At 44.2% G+C, this 21,797-nt stretch overlaps 1 protein-coding gene across 3 annotated transcripts in view; it reads right to left on the reverse strand.

Moving 5' to 3' along the window:
• upf2 (UPF2 regulator of nonsense mediated mRNA decay) overlaps nucleotides 1-20,944 on the reverse strand; it is a 45,749-nt gene extending 24,805 nt beyond the window's left edge. The window contains exons 1-11 of one of the 3 annotated variants that reach the window (XM_042335281.1): nucleotides 20,354-20,674; nucleotides 18,723-19,103; nucleotides 15,634-16,413; nucleotides 15,051-15,211; nucleotides 10,993-11,181; nucleotides 9,147-9,296; nucleotides 8,298-8,401; nucleotides 5,941-6,026; nucleotides 4,918-5,026; nucleotides 3,770-3,883; nucleotides 3,485-3,601 (exon numbers count right to left, since the gene is read on the reverse strand). In XM_042335281.1, the coding sequence (XP_042191215.1) occupies nucleotides 3,485-3,601; nucleotides 3,770-3,883; nucleotides 4,918-5,026; nucleotides 5,941-6,026; nucleotides 8,298-8,401; nucleotides 9,147-9,296; nucleotides 10,993-11,181; nucleotides 15,051-15,211; nucleotides 15,634-16,413; nucleotides 18,723-19,103; nucleotides 20,354-20,382 (2,220 nt within the window). In that variant the 5' untranslated portion in view covers nucleotides 20,383-20,674. The other 2 variants (XM_042335283.1, XM_042335282.1) reach the window with 2 other exon arrangements.
• Nucleotides 20,945-21,797: the final 853 nt, after the last annotated feature.

Below are 21,797 nucleotides of genomic sequence, written 5' to 3' on the forward strand. Positions count from 1 at the left end.
GGGGAGTGCGCTAGCACTACGCCACAGGACTCCGCAGTAATCTGGTAATGGCTTGGATTCTCTCGGTGGTCAATTATATTAACAGGGTAACTATTTTGCAAAGCTGAGTACTTTATTCACTTCTTCCCACAGACCTATTCCTCTGTAATCCCCTTGGGTTATTGCTGGCGTTAATGCGTTAAACATTTCACTCTCACTGTCCTACATGTAACCGTGATCTAGTCAGTTCCAAGTGACCCTTAAACATAGATTCCAATTATAGTACAGTATAACATAATAATTTGAAAAAGATAAATGAAAATACATCTCAAACCATATGCAATTGCAAAGATGTAAAACACTTTGGGGTTCAGATAACAATGAGAAGCCAGTTGGGTCAAGGTGTCCTTTTAACTCCTTGACATATTACAGCACTGTAACACACTGCAGTGTGTTGTCCCAACATTAATAATTGATGCAAAGCAGAAAAAAAAAGGATTGCGAGCATTATGCGCAGTTATCTGCGAAAGTCATCTGCGGTCAATTAAAGCACAATAGGTAAAGTTCCATTCTATGCTTGGAAATCAGAAAGTTCATTTAATGAACCGGCAAGTCATGAATAATAATCCTTTCATTTTATCGCTTCTTGGAGATGTCTCAAAGCAATTCACAGAATATACTGTAAATGAATTAATTGACTGTATATTTTGTGGGCAAAACCCAGCAGCCAATTGCATACAGCAGTTTCCCACAAACAGTCATGGACTGAGTGACCAAATTTTTTTTTTTTTGAAGGGCTTATTACCCCCGGAAAAGCGATTCGCCAATCGACTAACAACCGGGTTCCTACTTACTGCCAAGGAAACAGAGGCGTGTGGAGTAAGGAAACTTGAGTCGTCTCAAAGACGTGATAAGGCGCTATATCAAATGCAAGGATTATAATTCTTATTATTACCAAATGTTTCACCCTGCCCTGGAATCAAACCCAGGTCCTCTCGCTTGCAAGGCGAATGCTCTAACGATTAAGCTATATTGTTTATATGTGGCATATAAACAATATCTCATTATTTGTGAGTCACAAAACTCACACCTGCCAAAGAACAATGTAGGACAATACATGGTATGACTTATGTTTAAAGATCTCAAGTCTTTCTGCTGGAAAGTTTTCAATTACCTCCTTCTCTTCCCCACCCCCCCCACCCCACCTCCGCCACCACTACCCCTTAACTTACTAAAACAATTGCCTATTTATTTCTAGTGCCGGACTCCTAATGAAACCCATCTGAAAATTCCCTCACCACCAAAAATAACAGTTGTACGTCCACATGCTTTTGCAAACCTTCGAGAAAGATGTGAAGTCAGACATCTGAGGCACTTTTCTTCTCATTCGCACAGAAAGCCCTTTAGGCCAGTCAAGGATTCGTTCAGCAAAAAATCGTTTGCCTTTTTGCACATACCCCCAATCGCAATATAATGCTAACTTGCATTAGATCATTTAAATGTACAATGTCATTTAAATGTTAGACCTGTGAGTTTAGGATGAAACCCCATCCCCCTTCTTTGACCGTACTTATGGTCAATTGCAACTGGCAGCCAAATGCACAGCAGCCATGGATTGAGTGACCAAATTATTCATTTATTTATTTTTTGAAGGGATTATTACCACCAGAAAGCCAATCGATTAATAACTGGGTTCCTGCTAAGTAAACAGAGGTGTGTAGAGTAAGGAAACTTACCTAAGGTTTAGCCCCGTCTGGGAATCAAACCCAGGTCCTGTGAGGCAAGTGCTCTAACCACTACACTACAGGACTCCGCAAAGAATTTCAATTTAATCCCTGGTTAACTGATCTCAGATGGAGTAGTAGTGTTGCAATTAACCTCTGCATTCATGCCTCACAATCTCTCAAGACCAGGGAGGAGCAGAAAGGAGCAAGACTGGCCAGGGTTCCTGTTCATGATCCAGAAACCGTTGATAAAATGCATTTGCGTGGACATCACTTGAGAGACAGAAACAGCTTTTGTCATGTAAAAAGATTCTGGAATTGCCTCCTAAGGCTCTGTTTTTTCCTGTGTCCTCTGTACATGTGTTCAGCACAATGCCTACAGATCCTAGGACAACATTTTGGCCCAAACACATGGTAATGCAGCAACGTTGGAAACATCCGGTACTAACTATTTAATAAGCCGCCTAGAATTTCAGCTATGACTTGCCCGCCCTCATTTCCTTAAATAGCCTCGGTTGCTTTCCGTCAGGCCCTGTACACTTACAAATAAATGCCCCAACTTAATGATCGTTTCATTGTTAAATCTTTCTTTCCCTATAGAATCCAGAATATTAGCACCTTCACGTATTGGAAAGGGAAAAAAAAAATCTGATTTTTAAAAAAACATGTTTATATAGTAGTTAAGTTTTTAAAAAAAAACTCCCTCCTTCCTTCTTTGTTAAAGCATACTTGAGGCCACACCTCTCTGATCTGGAATGCATTGCCCGAAAGGGCGGTGGAAGCAGATTCAATAGTTGCTTTGAAAAGGGAATTGGATATGTATTTGAAAAAAAAATTGCAGTGCTATAGGGTAAGAGCAAGGGAGTGGAACTAGTTGGGACGGCTCTTTCAAAGAGCTGGCATTGGTACAATGGGTCAAATAGCCTCCTTCTATGCAGTGAGATTCTCTGGGTCTTTCTTAGCTAAGAAGGTCATGACGATTTGCCGTTGCTACCAGATTATGGTGAATGATGTTCACCGTGAGGAGAAATTGGCGCAACCTGCTAGATATGTATCAGCCACTACGCCCGAAACTCAGGAACTCTCTTCCCCCTGCCTTGCCCCCTCTGTCCGCACCTGCCTTCAAACCTCGCCTAAAGACCTTCCTTTTTTGATTGTGCTTACGGTCACCTCCCACTCCCTCTCCTCCTGGCTCGTTGTCAGACTCCGCTAGTGTGAAGCGCTCCGTGAGGGATGCTTTATAAATGCAAGCTGTTGTTGTTGCAGGCAGGTGAGAATTATTGCTCTGTTCTTCTCAGATAGATGCCAAATGATGCCCCAAACTCCCCAAGGAATGCGAGAAAGGAAACAATATAAACTCAAATTCTTTATAGAGTTCATTTTTTAGACCGTCGTAAGACAGGTTAGTTTTAACCTACTGACTGATAAAATAAATAATAATAATCCTTGCATTTGATATAGCGCCTTATCACGTCTTCGAGACGTCTCAAAGTACTTCACAGGATGTAAAGTGTAAAGTGAATTGACTATATATATTTTGTGGGTGAAACGCGACAGCCAACTGCAATGACCAAATTATTCATTTATTTATTTTTGAAGGGATTATTACCCTCAGAAAGCGATCTGCCAATCGACTAACAATCGGATTTCTACTTGCTGCTAGGTAAACAGAGCCGTGTGGAGTAAGGGAACTTATCTCAGGTTTCACTCTGCCCGTGAATCGAACCCGGGTCCTCTCACTTGCTCAGGTGAGTGCTCTAATACTATGTTCAATATCTTACCAGGAGAACGCTGGTCCTCAAATGCGATTCAGGAGATCGGAAGAGAAAGCGGCCGGTTGTTTCCAGAAGTGTGCAAGCCATCTCGATGTGATGGTGGGAAAAATCAGACAAAAGCATCTGCTCGGGGAGAAATTTAAAACAAAATGGAAAAAAAAAATTAGTCTCTGATCAAGCAAAAATTTTTTTACAGAATGTTGCTGATGTTTTAATTCCAATGAGAAATAAATGGCTGAATCATTCCCTCCCACCGTTCAAGGCATACAGGTGTCAAGACTGTTTACCAACCTTCAGGCAATGCAGAGAATCATTCTTCATGAACATTTTAAACTTTGTAAGCTCCCCGATAAAGCGCACGGTCTTATTCTTTGTTTCAATATTGATCTGATCCTTCTTCCTGACCTGAAACGGAAGAACAGAAGGTATAGGCGCAAAACATTTTTGACGGCATCAAAATAACCCAATCGTCTTTATCATAGAAATTCCCACACGAAAAAAAGATCAAGGTCCATCTAGTTCACTTCTACCATCCTGGTAGTCACTTGCTACAATAATGAGGATGTTTATAGCAATGAATTAATCCATACAATTAATTCTGTATGGATTAATCTACCGTCACAGTGGATATTATTGGAGTCCATACAACTAACAACTTGAACATTCACATCAAAATTTATTTGCCTGTAGAATATAATAATGAATCCTTGCGGTTAGTATAATGCTTTTCACATCAGGCGGACATCCCAAAGCGCTTCACATGAAATATTGCAAAATGGAGTGACTGTGTGTTTTATGGGCGAACCCGATGGCCAATTTGCAGATAGCAATGTCCCACAAACAGCCGTGAAGTGAATGACCCATTGTATTTTGGGGGATTATTGGCCAGGACACCAGGAGAGAGAAACTCCCTTCTCTTTTTCGAATAGCACCATGGGATCTTTGAAGTCCATCTGAATATACTTTCTTTGCCAAAAAAAACAAGACTGTGTTCCTACAATTTAAAACAATGTTTATGTACTGTATATATATTTCATGATCTTCCTAATGCACTAGTTTCCAATGAGAAAAGAATGGGTTTAAACTGATCATTCCACTTTCTCTCTTCTCCTTCCATATATATAGATAATATTATAATACTCCTTGTATTTAATATGGCGTCGTTCAAAGGGCTTCACAGAATATACTATAAAGTGAATTGACTGTATATTTTGTGGGGGGAGGGGGTAACACGGCACACAGCAGTGTCTTGAGTGACCAAATTATTATTATCATTCCAATCAAAATTATTATTATGTATAGTAATATGACGCAATAAGGTTCTACATCAAATGTAATGACTATTACCATATATTGTTAAATTAAACCTCAGGAAGAGGGATTGGGAATTGAAACCGATAGAGCAGGACTCCGGGGAAGCTGAAATTGATAAGACATACGTGAAATCGAAAGTCCCCCTTCAACATGGCACACAGGTCCTCGGCCAAATCAGACATGCACGGGTGCAAAGTGGCAACTAGACGGGCGTAAAACGGAAGCAAGTCCAATCTGTTTGGGGGCGGGGGGGGAGGGAAGAAGAGAAAGAAAAGCATTATAAATCAATTTGCCCCACGTGAAACTCTTCACAAGTTTCTCTTCACAACAGCTGATCCTGTATTACACTGAAATGTAAGAGAAAAATAGACCACTGCAGTTCATCTGCACAAAATAATCTTAACTTAATCTTAATTATTATTTATTTATTGTTATATTATTTATTATTATTATTTAACTCTCTTTCTCACCCATCAAATTCTTCTTTAAATCACTACCTAATTCCCTCGTGAACTTTCTCAATCTACTGCCACTGCCATCCTGCGTAGTCTATTCCGCTCATAGTGTAGTTGGTGGCTCTTAACCAGATATCAGCTAAACAACAACAACCACTTATATAGCGCCCTTCATGCAGGATAGCGTCTCAGAGAGCTTGACAGTGGCAGAGCACGACACAGAACCGGGGCGAAGTGACCGTAAGCACGGTCGACGAGGAAGGTCTTCAGGGGTGACCTGAAGATGGGGCAGGAGCGGGTAAGGCAGGAGAGTGATTGAGGAAGACTGTTCCAGAGTTTTGGGGCGTAGTGGTTGAAAGCGCGGCCAACGTTGGTGGAACAGAGGCGCGTGGCATAAATAGGAGGCAGGAGCCAGTCGAGCGGAGGTGGCGGGTAGTGGGTTGGGGAGTAAGCAGATCGGAGAGAGAGAAATAGGGAGGGGCCAGGAAATGAAGCACACTATCTACGAGTGACAGATGTGCACAAACTAGCTCTTGATTGTGATCGACGTCTCTGTGAAGCCGCAGTGCTATCTGTCGACATGAGGCAACACCTCAAATAAGGACGGCCTTCAGAGCAGCAGCAGTCACATTCCATATAATCAGCCTCCACCAACTGAAGGGCTACTGACAGTAACTGAGGGAATGCACCAACCTCTGCCTGGGCACGGTGAACAGAGCTCGCACCAGCTTCCTCCTGTTAGCTTTCGTGTTCATGTTCATGCAGAAATCCATTGCAGCCTGCGTGAGAGAGAGAAAGAAAGAAAAAAAAAAACAACACATGGTCAACCTTAAAAACGTCTTACAAAATCTTTCTGTTAACATTTTGGATAACAACAACAACTTGCATTTGTATAGCACCCCTCACACAGCGCTAATGACAATCCTTGGGTTTGTTATAGCCCCCATCGCAGCAAAGTGTCCCAAAGAACTAAGTGAGCGAGCAACTATTTCTAGGCATCGCAATTCAGCTAACAATGCCATTATTTTATGAGTTCATCGATAGAATAACAACTTGCATTTGTGTCGTGGCCTTCATGCAGGGCAGTGACTCAGGGTGCTTAAACAAGAGGGCGTGGAGCAGAACAAGAAACTATGGGTTTAGACTTGTAAAGGGCAATTTCAGGACAGACACCAGAACTATTTTTTTCATGCAGAGGGTAATCAATGGCTGAAACAGGGTTGCCAGGAAAGGTGGTTGAGGCCAGGACATTGGGACTCGTTCGAACAGCAGCTTGATGCAGCGATGGGGGTCGGTAGGTAGGTAGGGTGGGTGTTCTGTAGAGATGAGATCTGTAGAGATGTTCTCTAGAGATGAGGACCTTCTTCATCCCGACCAATATTATGATGTTGTCAAGATTATTTTTTCTCTTAAGTGCAAAACTGGTCAAGGCACTTGGTCAACGCATCCTTGCAAAAATCAACCCAGAGGTTAAAATAATTTCGCTTCGAAAAATTTCAAAACTTTTTTCATTAAAATGGATGCAAACCAAACTAAAAGTTTGGCCAGAAAGGACTGTCCAACCAACGGAGTAATTTATGCCCTGTTTAAAGCGCACTTTCTCAATGATCCCACGACACATTTCACAGTTAATCATCATTTACAGTGCTGTATAAATATAGTCTTTAAGGGTATCAATTCCAATTCCTAGCTCTGCTCTGCCCAACAATAATAATAAATAATATATAAATAATCCATTGATTCAGACAGTCGGGCGCTTAATCCTTTCTGTACAAATGTTTAGTCTGGTTTGCATCCATTTCAATGAAACGTAAAACATTTCGAGTTTGTTTGAAGTAAAAGGATTTGATTTTTGGAGTTTTGCACTAACAATAATAATCCTTACATTTGATATAATGACATGATAAGTTGCTATATCAAATGTAAAGATGATTTTCATATTATCATTAATAACAACACCGCCTCAGGAAGTGGGATAAGGAATTGAAACTAATGCCATTAATTACAGTATTTCTGGCTACAATTACAACTTGCACAGAAATTAAACTTAAAAGTTCTTGCGCAGCGCCGGATTATTTGGTGACTGCGGTCAGTTAATCTCCCACCTACTGAATACAATAATAATCATTGCATTTGAAATAGGGCCTTATCACGTCTTTGGACTGTCTCAAAGTGCTTCACAGGATATACTGTAAAGTGGAGCGACTATGTATTTAATATTAATCGATATTTCTTAAAGCACCATTCGAGGTGCCAATGTACCTAAACTCTCCTCACCTTCCGACAAGGGTGATTCATGGCAGAAAATAGATACAGGTCCCAGCACCAAGTCATTCTAGAAGTGGGGAATTATATTTTCCGAGCAGGACCAATTCATGGATGCATCCATCTAGCTGAGCACTACCCTCTCTCTCAGTGCTGTGCGTGTTGACCAAATTATTTTTATTTATTTATTTATTACACCCACAAAGCGATCTGCCAATCGACTGACACCCAGGTCCCTAATTACTGGTAGGCAAACAGAGGCATGTGGAGTAAGGAAAATTGCCTAATGTTTCGCCCTACCCGTGAATCGAATCCGGGTCCTCTCGCTTGTGAGGCGAGCCCCTCCAACCAATATATTACAGGACTAAAAAGAAGTCAGCTACAAGTGTATGGAGGGGAAAGGGCAGGTAAATGGGACTGAAATGAATGTTCTTAAAAGGTGTCAGAACACACTCAAAATGGGCCAAACGTCTTTCTTCTGTGCTGCAAATGTCTACGTTTCTAATCGAGTTCCCACGGTACCGGGATCATATTCCTTCACCTACCAGGAAACTATTTCTTTATTCGAGTCCTGTAAATTCCCCTGGAAGTGCACACGGGTAAGGTCATACGCAAATACACACTCATGTAGGCGAGGTACAGGATGGTGACCGGCATCCACAGAAATAAAAATAAACACGCCACTCCTTCGGGAGGAGAGAAAACTGAACAAGAGATGTGGACATGCGATTGGCGTGAAGCTGGGAGTGTGTGTCTGTGTGTGTGTGTGTGTGTGTGTGTGGTACCTTGTCTATCAAGTCACGGTTGACGCAGTTGGGTAACTGCTGGAGAAACGCGTCCACTATCAGTTTGAGGTGTGAACCAGTGCTGGTTTCTTCATCCTCTTGCTCTGCAAAGAATCACAGCGAAAAGTCAGAATCACAGAATAAAGGCAATTTTTAGATTTAAGAGACTGCACCGGGTGGGGGTAGGGGTAGGGGAGAAACAATAATGATAATAATAATGCTTGCATTTGATATAGCACCTTGTCACATCGTTGAGATGCTTCACAGAATACACTGTCAAGTGGATTGACTGCGTATTATCCGGGTGAAATGTGGCAGCCGACTGCGCACAGCAGCGTCCCACAAACAGTCGTGGGTTAGAAAAAGAAACATGTTTCTATTACAGCAAGTGCCAGCATCACACTCCTTCATCTCCATAAAAGTATTAATTTTTTCTTCCAGTTCTGTAATCCTCCTGACCCCACCAAATTACAAATTGCCCCATTGCCCCCCCCAAAGCCACACATGACCCCAAGGCTCACTTCCTCCGTATCACTATTGGGAACCAAGCCACGAGGCCCTGCTTTAAAAGATCTCAACAAGTTTCAGATTTTCTGTAAATTGGTTTGACTGTATGCGAAGGTAGCAACCAATATGTGCACAGTAACGTACACAACAGCCATAAAGTTAGTGCCTAGTTTTTATTGTTGGATTGTTGGCCAGGACACTGAGATAGAGAAACTCTCTGTGGGATCTTTAACGTCCACTTGAACAGGCAGATGGGACCTTGGTGTAAAGTCTTATCTCAAAAATATGTGCATTATTATAAAGGTAATAACAATAGTCCAAGATAATCTAAGTAAGTCTTACCATGTTCTTCCAAAATCTTCTGAGTAAGGTCCTCAGGCTCATCTACTCCTTCATCTTCCATAATTTCATCATTAATATCCAGATTCTCCAATTCCAAATCCAGCTCCTCTGCTGGGGCCACCTCTTTGGAGTCTTTTGCATCCTTGGGATCTGAGCGAGAAGTGATTTAACTTGTAAAAAACCCAATAAAAAATTACACTTGTGTAGCGTCTCTCGCCTCAGGAGGACAGTCAAGGGTTTGGACTCGAGCAGGTTGTGTTGTACACAGGATTTTTTGGGGAAAAAAATGGAAAGTATGGATTTTGCAGTTTATACACACAAACTATTTTGTGTATCTGTGGGTTTGTCTGTACAGACTGCTAAATCAGAAGAGTAAACGAGTCGGTTGCAAATTATGTCCACATCACTGAGGATATCGCAGGTCTTTTAACCCAAAACAAAAAATATACAATAAAATTTCTAAAGTGATGGCAGTCAGATGCATAACAGTGTATTGAGAGGTCACTCATTAAGAATCTGGTTCCCTTGGTCTAAAAGACTTTACAAAAAATGATGTCCTAAAATTATAGAGGGGGAGAAAAAGGAAAAAAAAATCATATAGTGATAATAATAATCCTTGCATTGGATAGATCGCCTTATCACGTCATTGAGATGCTTCACAGAATATTGTAAAGTCAATTGACTGCAAAACGCGGCAGCCAATTGCGTACTGCAGTGTCCCACAAAAAGTTGTAGAATGAGTGAATTTTTGTTGTGGGATTGTTACCCCCGGAAAACGATCCGCCAGTCAACTAACAACCGGGTTCCTACTTACTGCTAGGTAAGCAGAGTCGTGTGGGGTAAGGAACATAGGAACAGGAGGAGGCCATTCAGCCCTTCGAGCCTGTTCCCCCATTTAATTAGATCATGGCTGATCTGTACCTCAACTAATCCTTTCAATTCCAATTTCAAAGGAAACTTGCCTAAGGTTTTGTCCCGCCCAGGAATCTGAAGCCAGGTCCTTTCTAACCACTGAGCTACAGGACTCCACAAATGTAAGCCACTAACAAAGGCATCCTCAATCATTCTTGGATAAAGTAAGCTAGTAAAAGTGGATCAAAGGATAAGTAACTTCCTTGTACATTGAAGGCATTATCAAGGTATAAGGCAATAATGTGTGGCACCCAAACACTTGGCCGAATTAGCCTTATTTTGACAAATGAAGGATGGACCCATGTTCCCTGGAAAGCATCCAGGACATTGTTCCATATTACTCTCAGCAATTAGTTCAGATTAGTTCAGATTCACTCCAACACAAAAAAGCACAGCAGGCACTTCAAAAAAAAAAAGTCTGTGTGGCTTTCTTTACACATGCAGAAAGGGCAGCCAGATGTTCCAGAACTGTACTTCTTATAACAAAGAAAAATCAGGGCACAGAAAATACTGAAATCATCTACTCTGCAAGTGAAATTTGACTCCATTCCTGCTCTTGACTCAGCCCAAGTATTTTAGCCCATTTACATCCTTTAGGCTATATTACAATGCCACATAACTGCATTCCAATAGTCAACCTCTCCTTATCTGTATCTTATCTGGGCTTCAACACACAGGTAAAGTAGACCTGCAGTTGGCATAACACCAGTTTGCACACTTGTGCACAAAGCTTACGATTTAACCCAGGGAACCAGTGTGAAGTAATGACTGTGCGCAATTGGCTGCCATGTTTCGCCGACGTGGGGAACAATAATAACGATAATAATCCTTGCATTTGATATAGTGTCTTATTACATCTTCAAGACGCCTCAAAGCGCTTCACAGGATATACTGTAAAGCAAATTGTGATCCAAAAGACCTTGCGAATCGTTACCTTTCGGTTCTTCCTTGCTGGAGTCTTTGCTCTTTTCATTGTCTTTGAACAATATGGCTGGCACAAAGACCTTCAGGTCAATGAGGTTCTCGTAGAAATTCCGGGCATCCTCATCCTCCCAGATTCCGCCATCCAAGTCATACTCTCCAGGTTTTCCAGGCGTAAAGATGTCAATGCCGGTGCCGTGCTCTGTGAAACAACATGCAAACCAGCGTTATAATTGGTGCCAAGTTGCCAACCAACAGTATCAGTGGCAACCAAGCTGTTATTGTGCTGACACCCAGTGGCCATTTGCCTCAATCTACTTTGCACCGAACAGCAATTTGAATAACTACACAATGACATTTACATTTTATGTCGATAATAATCTGGCAATTCGATAATAATCCTTACATTTGATACGGGGCAGCCAATTGCATAAATGTCGCGAGTGACCAATTAATCTGGAGGAATGATGTTTTTTTAATAAAAGAACAGCGTTGTGATTTGCAACCTAAACTGGACCTCAGTTTAACGGCTCATCCAAAGCACATCACCATACAGAACACCCGTCAGTGAGGTGTCTGAGCGGGTGGTGAGCTCAAAGCACCGCCACGTGGCCTCGGCCAGCCTCCCTGCTTCTCCAGAATGCCCTGCTACAATGTGTATGATGATGGGCACTGGGGATGTTGGTCAGGATTGTATTAGACAATCGTCAAACAACCTGCCATCGAGTTCCAGAGGGTGGAGGCAGAGTGGCAGAAGGCCCGCCCTCCAATGGTGGGGCAGGCGAGGAGGGGAACGTGCAGCAGGCTGCAGCCGGCTGAGCGAAGGGAGCGAGCAGGATGGTAGGGGGTTAGGAGATTGCAGAGGTCGGGGGGAGCTAGGGCATGGAGGGCTTTGAAGGTGAGGACCAGGATCTTGAACTGCATCCTTTATGTGATGGGAAGCCAGTGAAGTTGGGCATGGATGGGGGTGATGTGAGTCGCGGAGCCTGGTTCGGGAGAGGACATGGGCTGCAGAGTTCTGCATGATCTGCAGCCTATGGAGGGAGGAGTTGAGGAGACCGACAAGCAAGGGAGTTTGCATAGTCGAGACTGGATGTTATGAATGCACGTGTGAGGGTTCTCGGCGGCCTGTGGTGTGAGACTCTGGCAGAGCCGGACGATGTTACGGAGGTGGGGGAAGGCAAAAGCGGGTTATGGCACAGATGTCGGGTAGAAAAGATAATGGAGGGTCAAACAAGACGCCAAGGTTCCAGACTGGCTCAGGGATGTGGAGTGTGCATCCTTGGATGGTGATGCTGTCAGTGCTCAAGGTGAGGAGGCGCTGACGAGAGTCAATCAGGAGAGCCTCGGTCTTGTTGACGTTCAACTGTAGAAAGTTAGCTCTCATCCAGGCCTTTATGTCCGACAGACATTCTGTCAGGACAGCAGTGGTCCTGGAGTCAAGGGTGGAGGAGGAGAGAAAGAGTTGGGTGTCATCCGCATACATGTAGATATTTACGCCGTGTCTGCAGGTGATGTCACCAAGAGGGAGCATATAAATATCGAAGAGGAGGGGACCAAGGATAGAGACGGTGCGGGGGATAGAGGAGAGGTCGTTTGTGGGGATGAAGTAGTCCTGTAGCTCAGTGGTTAGAGCACTCGCCTTGCAAGCGAGACATCTGGGTTGAATTCCAGGCAGGGTGAACCTTGGGCAAGTTTCCTTACTCCACTATTAAGGCAATAATAAATTGGTCATTTTCAATCCACGACTGTTTGTGGGACATTGCTGTGAGCAAACGGCTGCCACGTTTCGCCCACAAATATACGATCAATTCACTTTACAGTATATTCTGTGAAGCGCTTTGAGACGTCGAGAAGACGAGAAAAAGCGCTATATCAAATGCAAGCATTATTATTATTATTATTATTAAGTACAGACGGCTTTGAGAGGTAGGATCAGAACCATTCAAGGACAGAACCTTGAAGGTTGTGGTGAGAGCAGAGGTGGCGCAGGAGGATAGAGTGGTCACAAGTGTTTGTTACAGCAGTAGGATTTAATCATGTCCACGTCAACTTAATGTGGTATTTCTTTTGAGATTTATCTGGGTGTTGATATCAATGGAACAAGTTCAAACAGTAGTTTGTGATTCAGTAACTCAGCTCGCCCACTGACCCTGAACAGGTCAAGTTAAAGTATTCAATTTACTTGCGTATTATTCTACAAGGTTTTTTTTAAACTGCCTTGTAGGACTCACATCTGTGCCAATTCTCTTTAACAACAACAACAAAATTACATTTGTACAGCGCCTTTCATGTCGGGAGGACGTCCCGAGGCACTGGACAGTCAGTGTCTCAGACCCGAGCTGGGGGTCGGGATTGGTGAGGGTGGAGGGCAGGGGGGGGAAGCAGATAATTAATTCAGGTAAGTGATTATAATAATAATATCCTTGCATTTGATCCAGCCCCTTATCACATCATTGAGACGTCTTAAAGCGCTTCACGGGATATACTGTAAAGTGAATTGACTGTATATGTTGGGGAGAAATGCGGCAGCCAATTGCGCACAGCAGCGTCCCCACAAACAGTCGTGGATTGATTATTGCCTAACTGAAAATGTAATGGATCCAAGCTCTACAATATAGAAATTTAAATCCACAGAGCTATTTCTCACCCAAAAATAGACGATGTTGCAATGAGTCACAGCTGGCATTAAATCTCACACAACAAGATTTGCAAATGGAGCCATTTTCACAAAATTATAACTGTACATAGTGCTTCAAATCCACACAGCCTACTTATGTCTCCTGCAACACAGGTCTATACATGCAATGGTGCAACAACAACAACAAAATTGCATTTATAGAACATTTATACATTTATAGAGAACGTCCCAAAGCGCTGGACAGTCAGGGGTCAGGAGCCGAGCATGGGGGAGGTGTGGGGTAGGGGTGTAGGAAGGCAGAGAGGTGGGAGGACGACTGAAGGCACGTTCGAAGAGGAGGGTCTTGAGACCGGCCTTGAAGGAGGCAAGGGAGGAAGTGAGGTGAAGGGACTGTGGGATGGAGTTCCAGAGTGTGGGGGTAGAGAAGCTGAAAACCCGGCCACTGATGGTAGGGTGGATTGGGCGGGAGACATGGAGCAGCCGGAGCCCGCTGAACGGATGGAGCGAGCAGGTTGGTAGGGAATCAGCAGGTCAGAGAGGTAGGAGGGGGTGAGGCCATGGATGGCCTTGAAAGTGAGGACGAGGATCTTAAATTCGATCCTCTGGGGGATGGGGAGCCAGTGGAGTCGGGCGAGGGTGGGAATGATGGGGTCACGGAGCCTGGTGCGTGAGAGTACACGAGCTGCAGAGTTTGGGATGATCTGCAGCGTGTGAAGGGAAGAGTTGGGAAGGCCGATGAGGAGGGCATTCCCATAATCGAGCCTTGATGTGGCGAACGTGTAGGTGAGGCAGTGGCGGAGTCTGGCAATGTTGCGGAGGTGGTGGTAGGCAGTGCCGGTCATGGCACGGATATGGGGAAGAAGGGACAGTTCAGGGTCAAACAAGATATCCAGGTTCCTGAATGGCTCAGTCAGGTTGAGTGTGCAGCAGTGGAGGCTGATGTTGCCAGCGCCCGAAGTGCAGAGGCACTGGCGCGAGCCAATCATTCGGGTCTCGGTCTTGCTGACATTCAGTTGGAGAAAGTTGTCCCTCCTCCAGGACTTCATGTTGGACAGGCAGTCAGTCAGGACGCCAATAGTACTGGAGTACATTAACAAATAGGCAGGCAAGCCATGCCAGGTCACCCTGACACAGATGTTGTACAGATAATATCGGTGGTGAATATCGTAATGGTGAAAATACCAGCTCCAAAGAGAAGGATGAGGGCTTGTTCAATGGGAGAGTCTGCATTACAGTCAGTCCATCTTTCAAGACTGCAACAGTGAGTGCCGAGGACATCTGTCACCGGCTTTAAACTCACCCAAAACAACAATATTATCAAGCGCTATCATTGTAATGCCATACGGTACGGACACAGCCTAAGGCACGATATATATGTTGTTGTCATGAAGGAATTATTGAAACGCGTCGCCTCTGACGGACAGCCTTACCTTCCTGTGCGGATTTATCTTGGGGTAGCTCTGGCATGTTCTCATCCAGCAGGTCAGTGAGACTCTGGGTGTTAGCCAGCAGCTTCTGGTAGGAGGTGGCAAATTCCTCGTACTGTTTGTGTCGATCTTCACTCAGCTCCCCTTTCGAATGTAAGATTCGCCTGGAGGAAAGGTGAAGCATAATAATAAATAATCATTGGATTTGATACAGCGCCTTAGCTCGTCTTTGAAATGTCTCAAAGCTTTTCACAGAACATATTGTGAAGTGAGTTGACTGTGTATTTTGTGGGCGAAACGCGGCAGCCAATTGCGCGCAGCAGCGGCCCCACAAACAGTCGTGGATTGAGTGACCAAATTATTTATCTTTTTTTTGATGAAATTATTACCCCCAGAAAAGCGATCCGCCAATCGACTAACGACCGACTTTCTACTTACTGCTGAGTAAACAGAGGCGTGTCGAGTAAGGAAACTTGTCTAAAGTTACGCCCCGCCCGGGAATCGAACCGGGATCCTCTCACTTGTGTGAGGACTCCACAGGATTACACAGAATTATGATAATAATAGTAATAACAAAAACGCAAACCTGTTCTGCCTCTCCAAATTCTGCAGCTCGCGGTGATCTTTCTTGAGGTGTTTGGTGAGCGAGGTGAAGTACTCTCTCAGGAGGTTCATGAAGGGCTGCTGCTTCTCAGCGTTGATGATCTCGCTGGGGGGGAAGCTCAGGCTGTACTTCTCCGAGGCCAGCTTCATCTTCCTGGTCACCAGGCCGGGGATATCGTCTCCGCAGTGACGGCAGAAACTGATGACAACGGACACGTGCGTGTGGGAGTCGCGGTCCGCGTTGATGATGTTCTTCAGCTGCTCGTAGATGAGCGACAGCCCCTCCTTGTCGGTGAAAATCCCCACGATAGTCAGCTCGGCGATGAAGCGCAGGTCCGTTCTCAGTTTGCTGATGTTGGGAGTTTTCTCCTCCCTCCTGGCTTCGAAGTGCTTCTTCCAGGCCTGGAGGAGCAGAGGGGCAAAGTCCACGTAGCGCAGGTGGAAGAGGGAACACAGGTGAACGGCGCAGTTCACGTCGGACAATTTCAGTTTGGCTTCCACGACCGAGGCCACAGCCTCCGCAATGTACTTGCTCAGGTTAAGGCTGTTGAAGTCGCTGGACAGAGAGTCTCTTTGCTGCTCGGTTATGGTCCTCAGCTTCTTGACGAAGGCGGTGTTTTTCTTCAGGCTGGAGTCCAGCCTGGTGAAGAAGCTCTCCTCGGGGCGCCCCTCGTGTGCGCCCTGATTCTTGCTGCGGAGTTCCACCCTGGCCTGATGGCGCTCCCAAGCCTCCTGATGCAGCTGATGCGCTTCTTCCATTTCTCTACAGCACGCGAGGAAGGAAAGCAGCAAAATGTGAGACATAAGACATATACAGTAATAAGAATATTAATCCTTCTATTTGATGGTAGCGCCTTATCGAGTCGTTTGGACTCCTCAAAGCGCTTCACAGAATAAATTGTAAAAGTGGATTGACTGTGTCTTTTGTGGGTTTAAAGTGGCAGACAATTGCACACAGCAGTGTCCCACAAACAGTCATAGGTGTAGTGAATTTTTTTTTGAGGGATTATTAACCCTGGAAAGCAATCCGTCAATCAACCAACAACCAGGTGCATACTTACTGCTCGGTAAACAGAGGTGTGGGGTGTAAGGAAACTTGCCTCAGGTTTTGCTCCGCCCAGGAATCGAACCCGGGTCCTCTCGCTTGCGAGGCGAGCACGCTAAACACTACACTACAGGACTCCCCATATTGCAATATATTGCAAACCACAAACTGAGCTAAAGTCACAGCGTTGTACGAATTACAACACAAGAGGAAGACATTCAGTCCATCAAGCCTTAGATGGTGCTAACTCAGCCACTGACAGCACTCTAAAAACCCTGTAATAATAAAGTTGCACTGTAGTTGGCTCATAGAAATGGGAATCGCTGTATAGGGTGTTGCTGATCTACGGGTTAAAAAAGAGTATAAAAGGTCATTTATACCTTTTTACCTAATTTATAAATTGTAATTTATACTTCTATAATAATAATAATCCTTGCATTTGATGCAGCGCCTTATCACATCTCCGAGACGTCTCAAACCTCTTCACAGGATATACTGCGAAATGCAGCAGCCAATTGCGCACACCAGTGTCCCATTGGTGTGGATTGAGTGACCAATTTTTTTAATATATACTTTATACTTTTTTTAATCTTCCAACAGTACTTTAAGGATTAATTTACACATTGATGCATCCCAATTTGCATGCATGTTGACCGTCCCAGATACACATCCCGGGTAAAGCCAGTCAGTATAACATGGCCAGCAGAACTGAAGTACACACACACACACACACACACACACACGAGGGCTCACATAGCATCAGTTAAGCTAGAGAAGCTCACTCACAATTGTCCCTTTCACTGGAGTTCACAATGCTGATGCACCAAATCCCAGAGATTCTGTGAATTTCACTTGAATACAAGTGACTACATTTTGTGAGGCACCATTAGGCTATGCAGACTCTACGGTTACTGGTTCAAACCCTGCTGAGTTAGCTGATCCCAGCCAGGGATGTGATGAGTGATGAACATGTACGTGGGAATAGTCTGCCAACATTCACGGCTAAGGCTCCCACATGAATAATGGCTGACTGGGTGAAGCACTGGCGGCTGTACAGAACTACAATGCAATATAAATTTATGTTTATATAGAGCTCTCACATCGTGAGGATGTCCCAAAGTGCTGAGCAGTCTTTGCACCCGAGCTGGGAGTGGGGTCCGAGGGAGTGGTGGTGGTGATGGTTGGGGGGAGGAAGATAGCCAAAAGCATGGTAAAGAGGAAAGGCTTGAGATGGACCTTGAAGGAGGCGAGGGAAGGGGCAAGTTGCAGGGACTCTGGGATGGATTTCCAGAGAGATGGGGCAGATATGCTAAAAGCCTAAAAACTACACATCATGAGAGAGAGAGAGAGAGAGACATCAAACGCCTTTAAAGGAAAATGTGTTTTTCTCTTGCACATACACAAGTGTTCTTGATAGGCCGCATGTAGCAGTACAGATAGAAGTGCAGGCATTTCCCACTCCCCGCGGTGTCCTGGCTTATGATGTGAAAACACAACAGCTTGCGCTTAGGCAGGAGAGAAAATCAAAGAGGAAACAATTTCAAAAGAAAAATCGATTTTGCATTCTTCAGTGTGCAGCTATAAACTTCTCAAGGTTTCCCTAAACCAGCTCTTAAAGCTTGAAGATGCCCCAAATCTTAATAATAATCCTTACATTTGACATAGCGCCTTATCACGTCATTGAGATGTCTCAAAGTGCTTCACAGAATATACTGTAAAATGAATTTGACTGTATTTTGTGGGCGAAATGACAGCAGCCAATGGCGTACAGCAGTGTCCTACAAACAATCGTGGATCGAGTGACCAAATTAATATTATTTACTCACTTATTTTTTTGAAGGGATTATTACCCCGGATCCGCCAATCGACTAAACCAGGTTCCTGTTTACTGCCAGGTAAACAGAGGTGAGTGGTGTAAGGAAACTTAGGCCTAAGGTTTCGCTCCGGCCGGGAATCGAACTCGAGTCCTCTCGCTTGCGAGGCGAGCGCGCTAACTACTGAGCTACGGCACTCCCGACAAATCTTACCTTTGACGAGCTGCTTCCTCTTCCCGCTGCCTTCTCTCCTCTTCTTCCTGTTTCCGCCTTTCATCCTCTTCGAGTTTCTGCTTCTCTTCCTCCTCCTTCTTGCGCTGCTCTTCTTCCGCTTTCAGCTTCTCCTCCTCCTTCTTCCTGCGCTTCTCATCTTCCTTCTTTCGCTTCTCGTCCTCTTGCCTCTTCTTCTTCTCATCGACAGCCTTGACGCTCTCCCTTCTGCTGCTGCCTTTGGAATCGTCGCGGCCCTTGTCTCGGTTTGAGGAGACCCTCCTCTCCGTGCTCTCTTTGTCTTTACTGCTCCGATTCTCTGTGCTGAAAACCGAGGACTCCTTCTCTTCCATGTTTACAGGTTTCTTGTGCTCCCCTGGCATTCTGTCAAGGGATAATGAGATGTGAGAGAAGGAAAGCTGCATTATCTATTCCACCCCACACAAACGCCCACGCTCACACGATATAAGGAAACACAATCAGAAATACAGAAGCTTATTCGAGAGGTTTCGAAGACATGATAAGGCGCTATATCAAATGCAAGGATTATTATAAGGTACAGCCACAAATTAGTCAAGCTATTTTACAATATATTCTGTGAAGCGCTTTGAGAGGTCTCAACAACGTGATATCAAATAGTGCAACATCAAATGCGAGGATTAAGGATTATAATTATCAACACTGTTTGCTCTCCCTTCCTCTTCCACCATCAAACAAGCTCCACTCTCATACCATCAGATTCTACCTATCGATTCATTCTAGCACTTGACAGGAAAGCCTTTGAAAAGCATTTAAACAGCATACAGTTTGAGAAAATGTAATGTACTGTTCATTGTCGCAGATTTTTTTCATTTTAAAACAATCAGGGCAGAAGAGAAAACGGCACAAAGCAAAATGTGTAATAGTCAAACAAACATAATAATAACCTTTGCATTTGATAAAGCAATCTGCCAATCGCTAACAACCGGGTTCCTACCTACTGCTAGGTAAACAGAGACGGAAAATTGCCCAACATTTTGCCCTGCCCATGAATTGAACCCAGGTCCTCTCACTTACGAGGCGCGTGCTCTAACCACTAAGCTACAGGACTCCACATTATCGACTTTGAGCAAGTGAAGCCCGACAGGCGCAATTACTGCCCTGAGTAAGAGATTGCTCCAATTCCATGAGACACTGTAGAGTTCCTGGACCAAAGGATACAGGCAGATTCAAACAAGGAATCAAGTCAGGTTTACAGTGAAGCAGGACAAAGCTTTTTAAGACCTTATTCCTTTCGATACAGCTTCTAAAGCAAACACAGCCTCAAAGGCTTGCTGACACTTTCCTATCTCCAAACAAGACTTTTAGAAAGGAACAAAGTGAGATAGAACAGAGCCCTGGGAATCCCGAGTCTTTGGATAGAGGTAGGGAATAAATCAAACACGGCACAGACAGAGTGATTTGAAAGAAAACTAGAAAGTCACGAACATACTTTGATGGAAGACCGTTGAATAACTACTTCTCTAGTCCATAGTCACAGACTTTCAAAAGGATTCTACATGTAAACTGCTGTCTCAAGTGAATCTAAACACATAACTGCAAACTTCTCTACCACTTCAGGGTTTTACCCCCCTCCTTTCCTATCACTTGCTTACCTTTTACTTTTCCTCTCCCTTTCACTCATCCCGTCTGTTTCCCACGTTCACATTCAATCATTTTTTTAAATGAGGCCTCACTACTAAGCTGTCCCTCTCCATCTGTGTATCGCTGTGTCTGTAACAGCATTGAATAATAAGAGTATTAAGTACAGAGTTGCTCAGAAAACATAGCCTGGTGCAGGTAATAATATATGAATAAATTGTCCTTGCATTGGATACAGCAACAACAACTTGCATTTATATAGCGCCCTTTACGCGGGGTAGCCTCCCGGAGCGCTTTCTCTGCGATACTGCACATATAGCATGAAAGGTGCCTCACGGGTCAAGTGTTGTGATTGTATACGCAAATACGGAAGCTGATTTGCAAATAGCAAAGTCCAATAGATGAGCATTCAATTAATTCACACATTCTTCCCCAGGAGAAACTCCCATCTCTTCTCAGATCATCATGGGATCTTTAACATCCACCTGAACAGGCAAGTGACCCCATCTTAACTTCTAGCCTTCCTTTTGGCAAGACTCAATCATTTCGAACAAACTTCATACAAAGGGATAGACCAATAAAACCGTGATGCCGGGAAGAAGCAACAGCAGCAATAACATCAGCACTGATCAAGTAGACTGACATCTGAATATGCTGTTGACATATCGGGTGTGTGATATACTGTTGAAATAAAAGTAAATGGTTTCATTTTGCGATTTTAAAGATGGCGATTTCGGGGCATTCAAAGCGGAAGCAAATTTTGCTTAGCGGACTATCTTAATGTCAATGTTCCCTCCACTAGAGACGTTCTGCATTGCCGGAGATGATGCCATCCTTCAGACGAGACATTAAATCGTGGTTCCCGTCTGCCTGGTCAGGTGGATGTTAAAGATCCTGCGGCACTATTTGAAAAGCAAAGTGAGTTTCTCACTCCCCGGTGTCCTGGCCAACAATCCCCCAAATAAAATTCGTCACTCCCTCCGTAGCTGTACGTGGGACACTGCTGTGTGCCAATTGGCTGCTGTGCTTCACCCACAAAATACACAGTCAATCCACTTTACAGCACAACTTGTGAAGCGCTTTGAGACGTCTTAACGATAAGTTGCCAGAGGATCTCCAATGTTCACTTGCACAGACAGTCCAAAACACGCACCTCTGACAATGTACTGGAACGGCAGCATAGACCGTGAGCTCAAAGTCATGTCATGGGGCTTGAGCCCCCACACCCTTCTAACCCAGAGATGACAGTGCGACCAACTAACTAACATACTGGTACCATAGCAGATCAAAATACACCATTGCACACAAATCCTCCACTCTCCCAGAATATCAGCATATTGTACAATTGTTCCACCTTGGTTTATAGGCAGCAGGCCACAGGTTCACCCCAGTTACCTTCCGACAACATGTTCAAAAGATTACTTCTGTCACACTACTTTTAGCGCAAGTGTTTCAACA

This window comes from Callorhinchus milii, unplaced genomic scaffold, assembly GCF_018977255.1.
Source record: "Callorhinchus milii isolate IMCB2004 unplaced genomic scaffold, IMCB_Cmil_1.0 Scaffold5, whole genome shotgun sequence".
NCBI lineage: Eukaryota > Metazoa > Chordata > Chondrichthyes > Chimaeriformes > Callorhinchidae > Callorhinchus > Callorhinchus milii.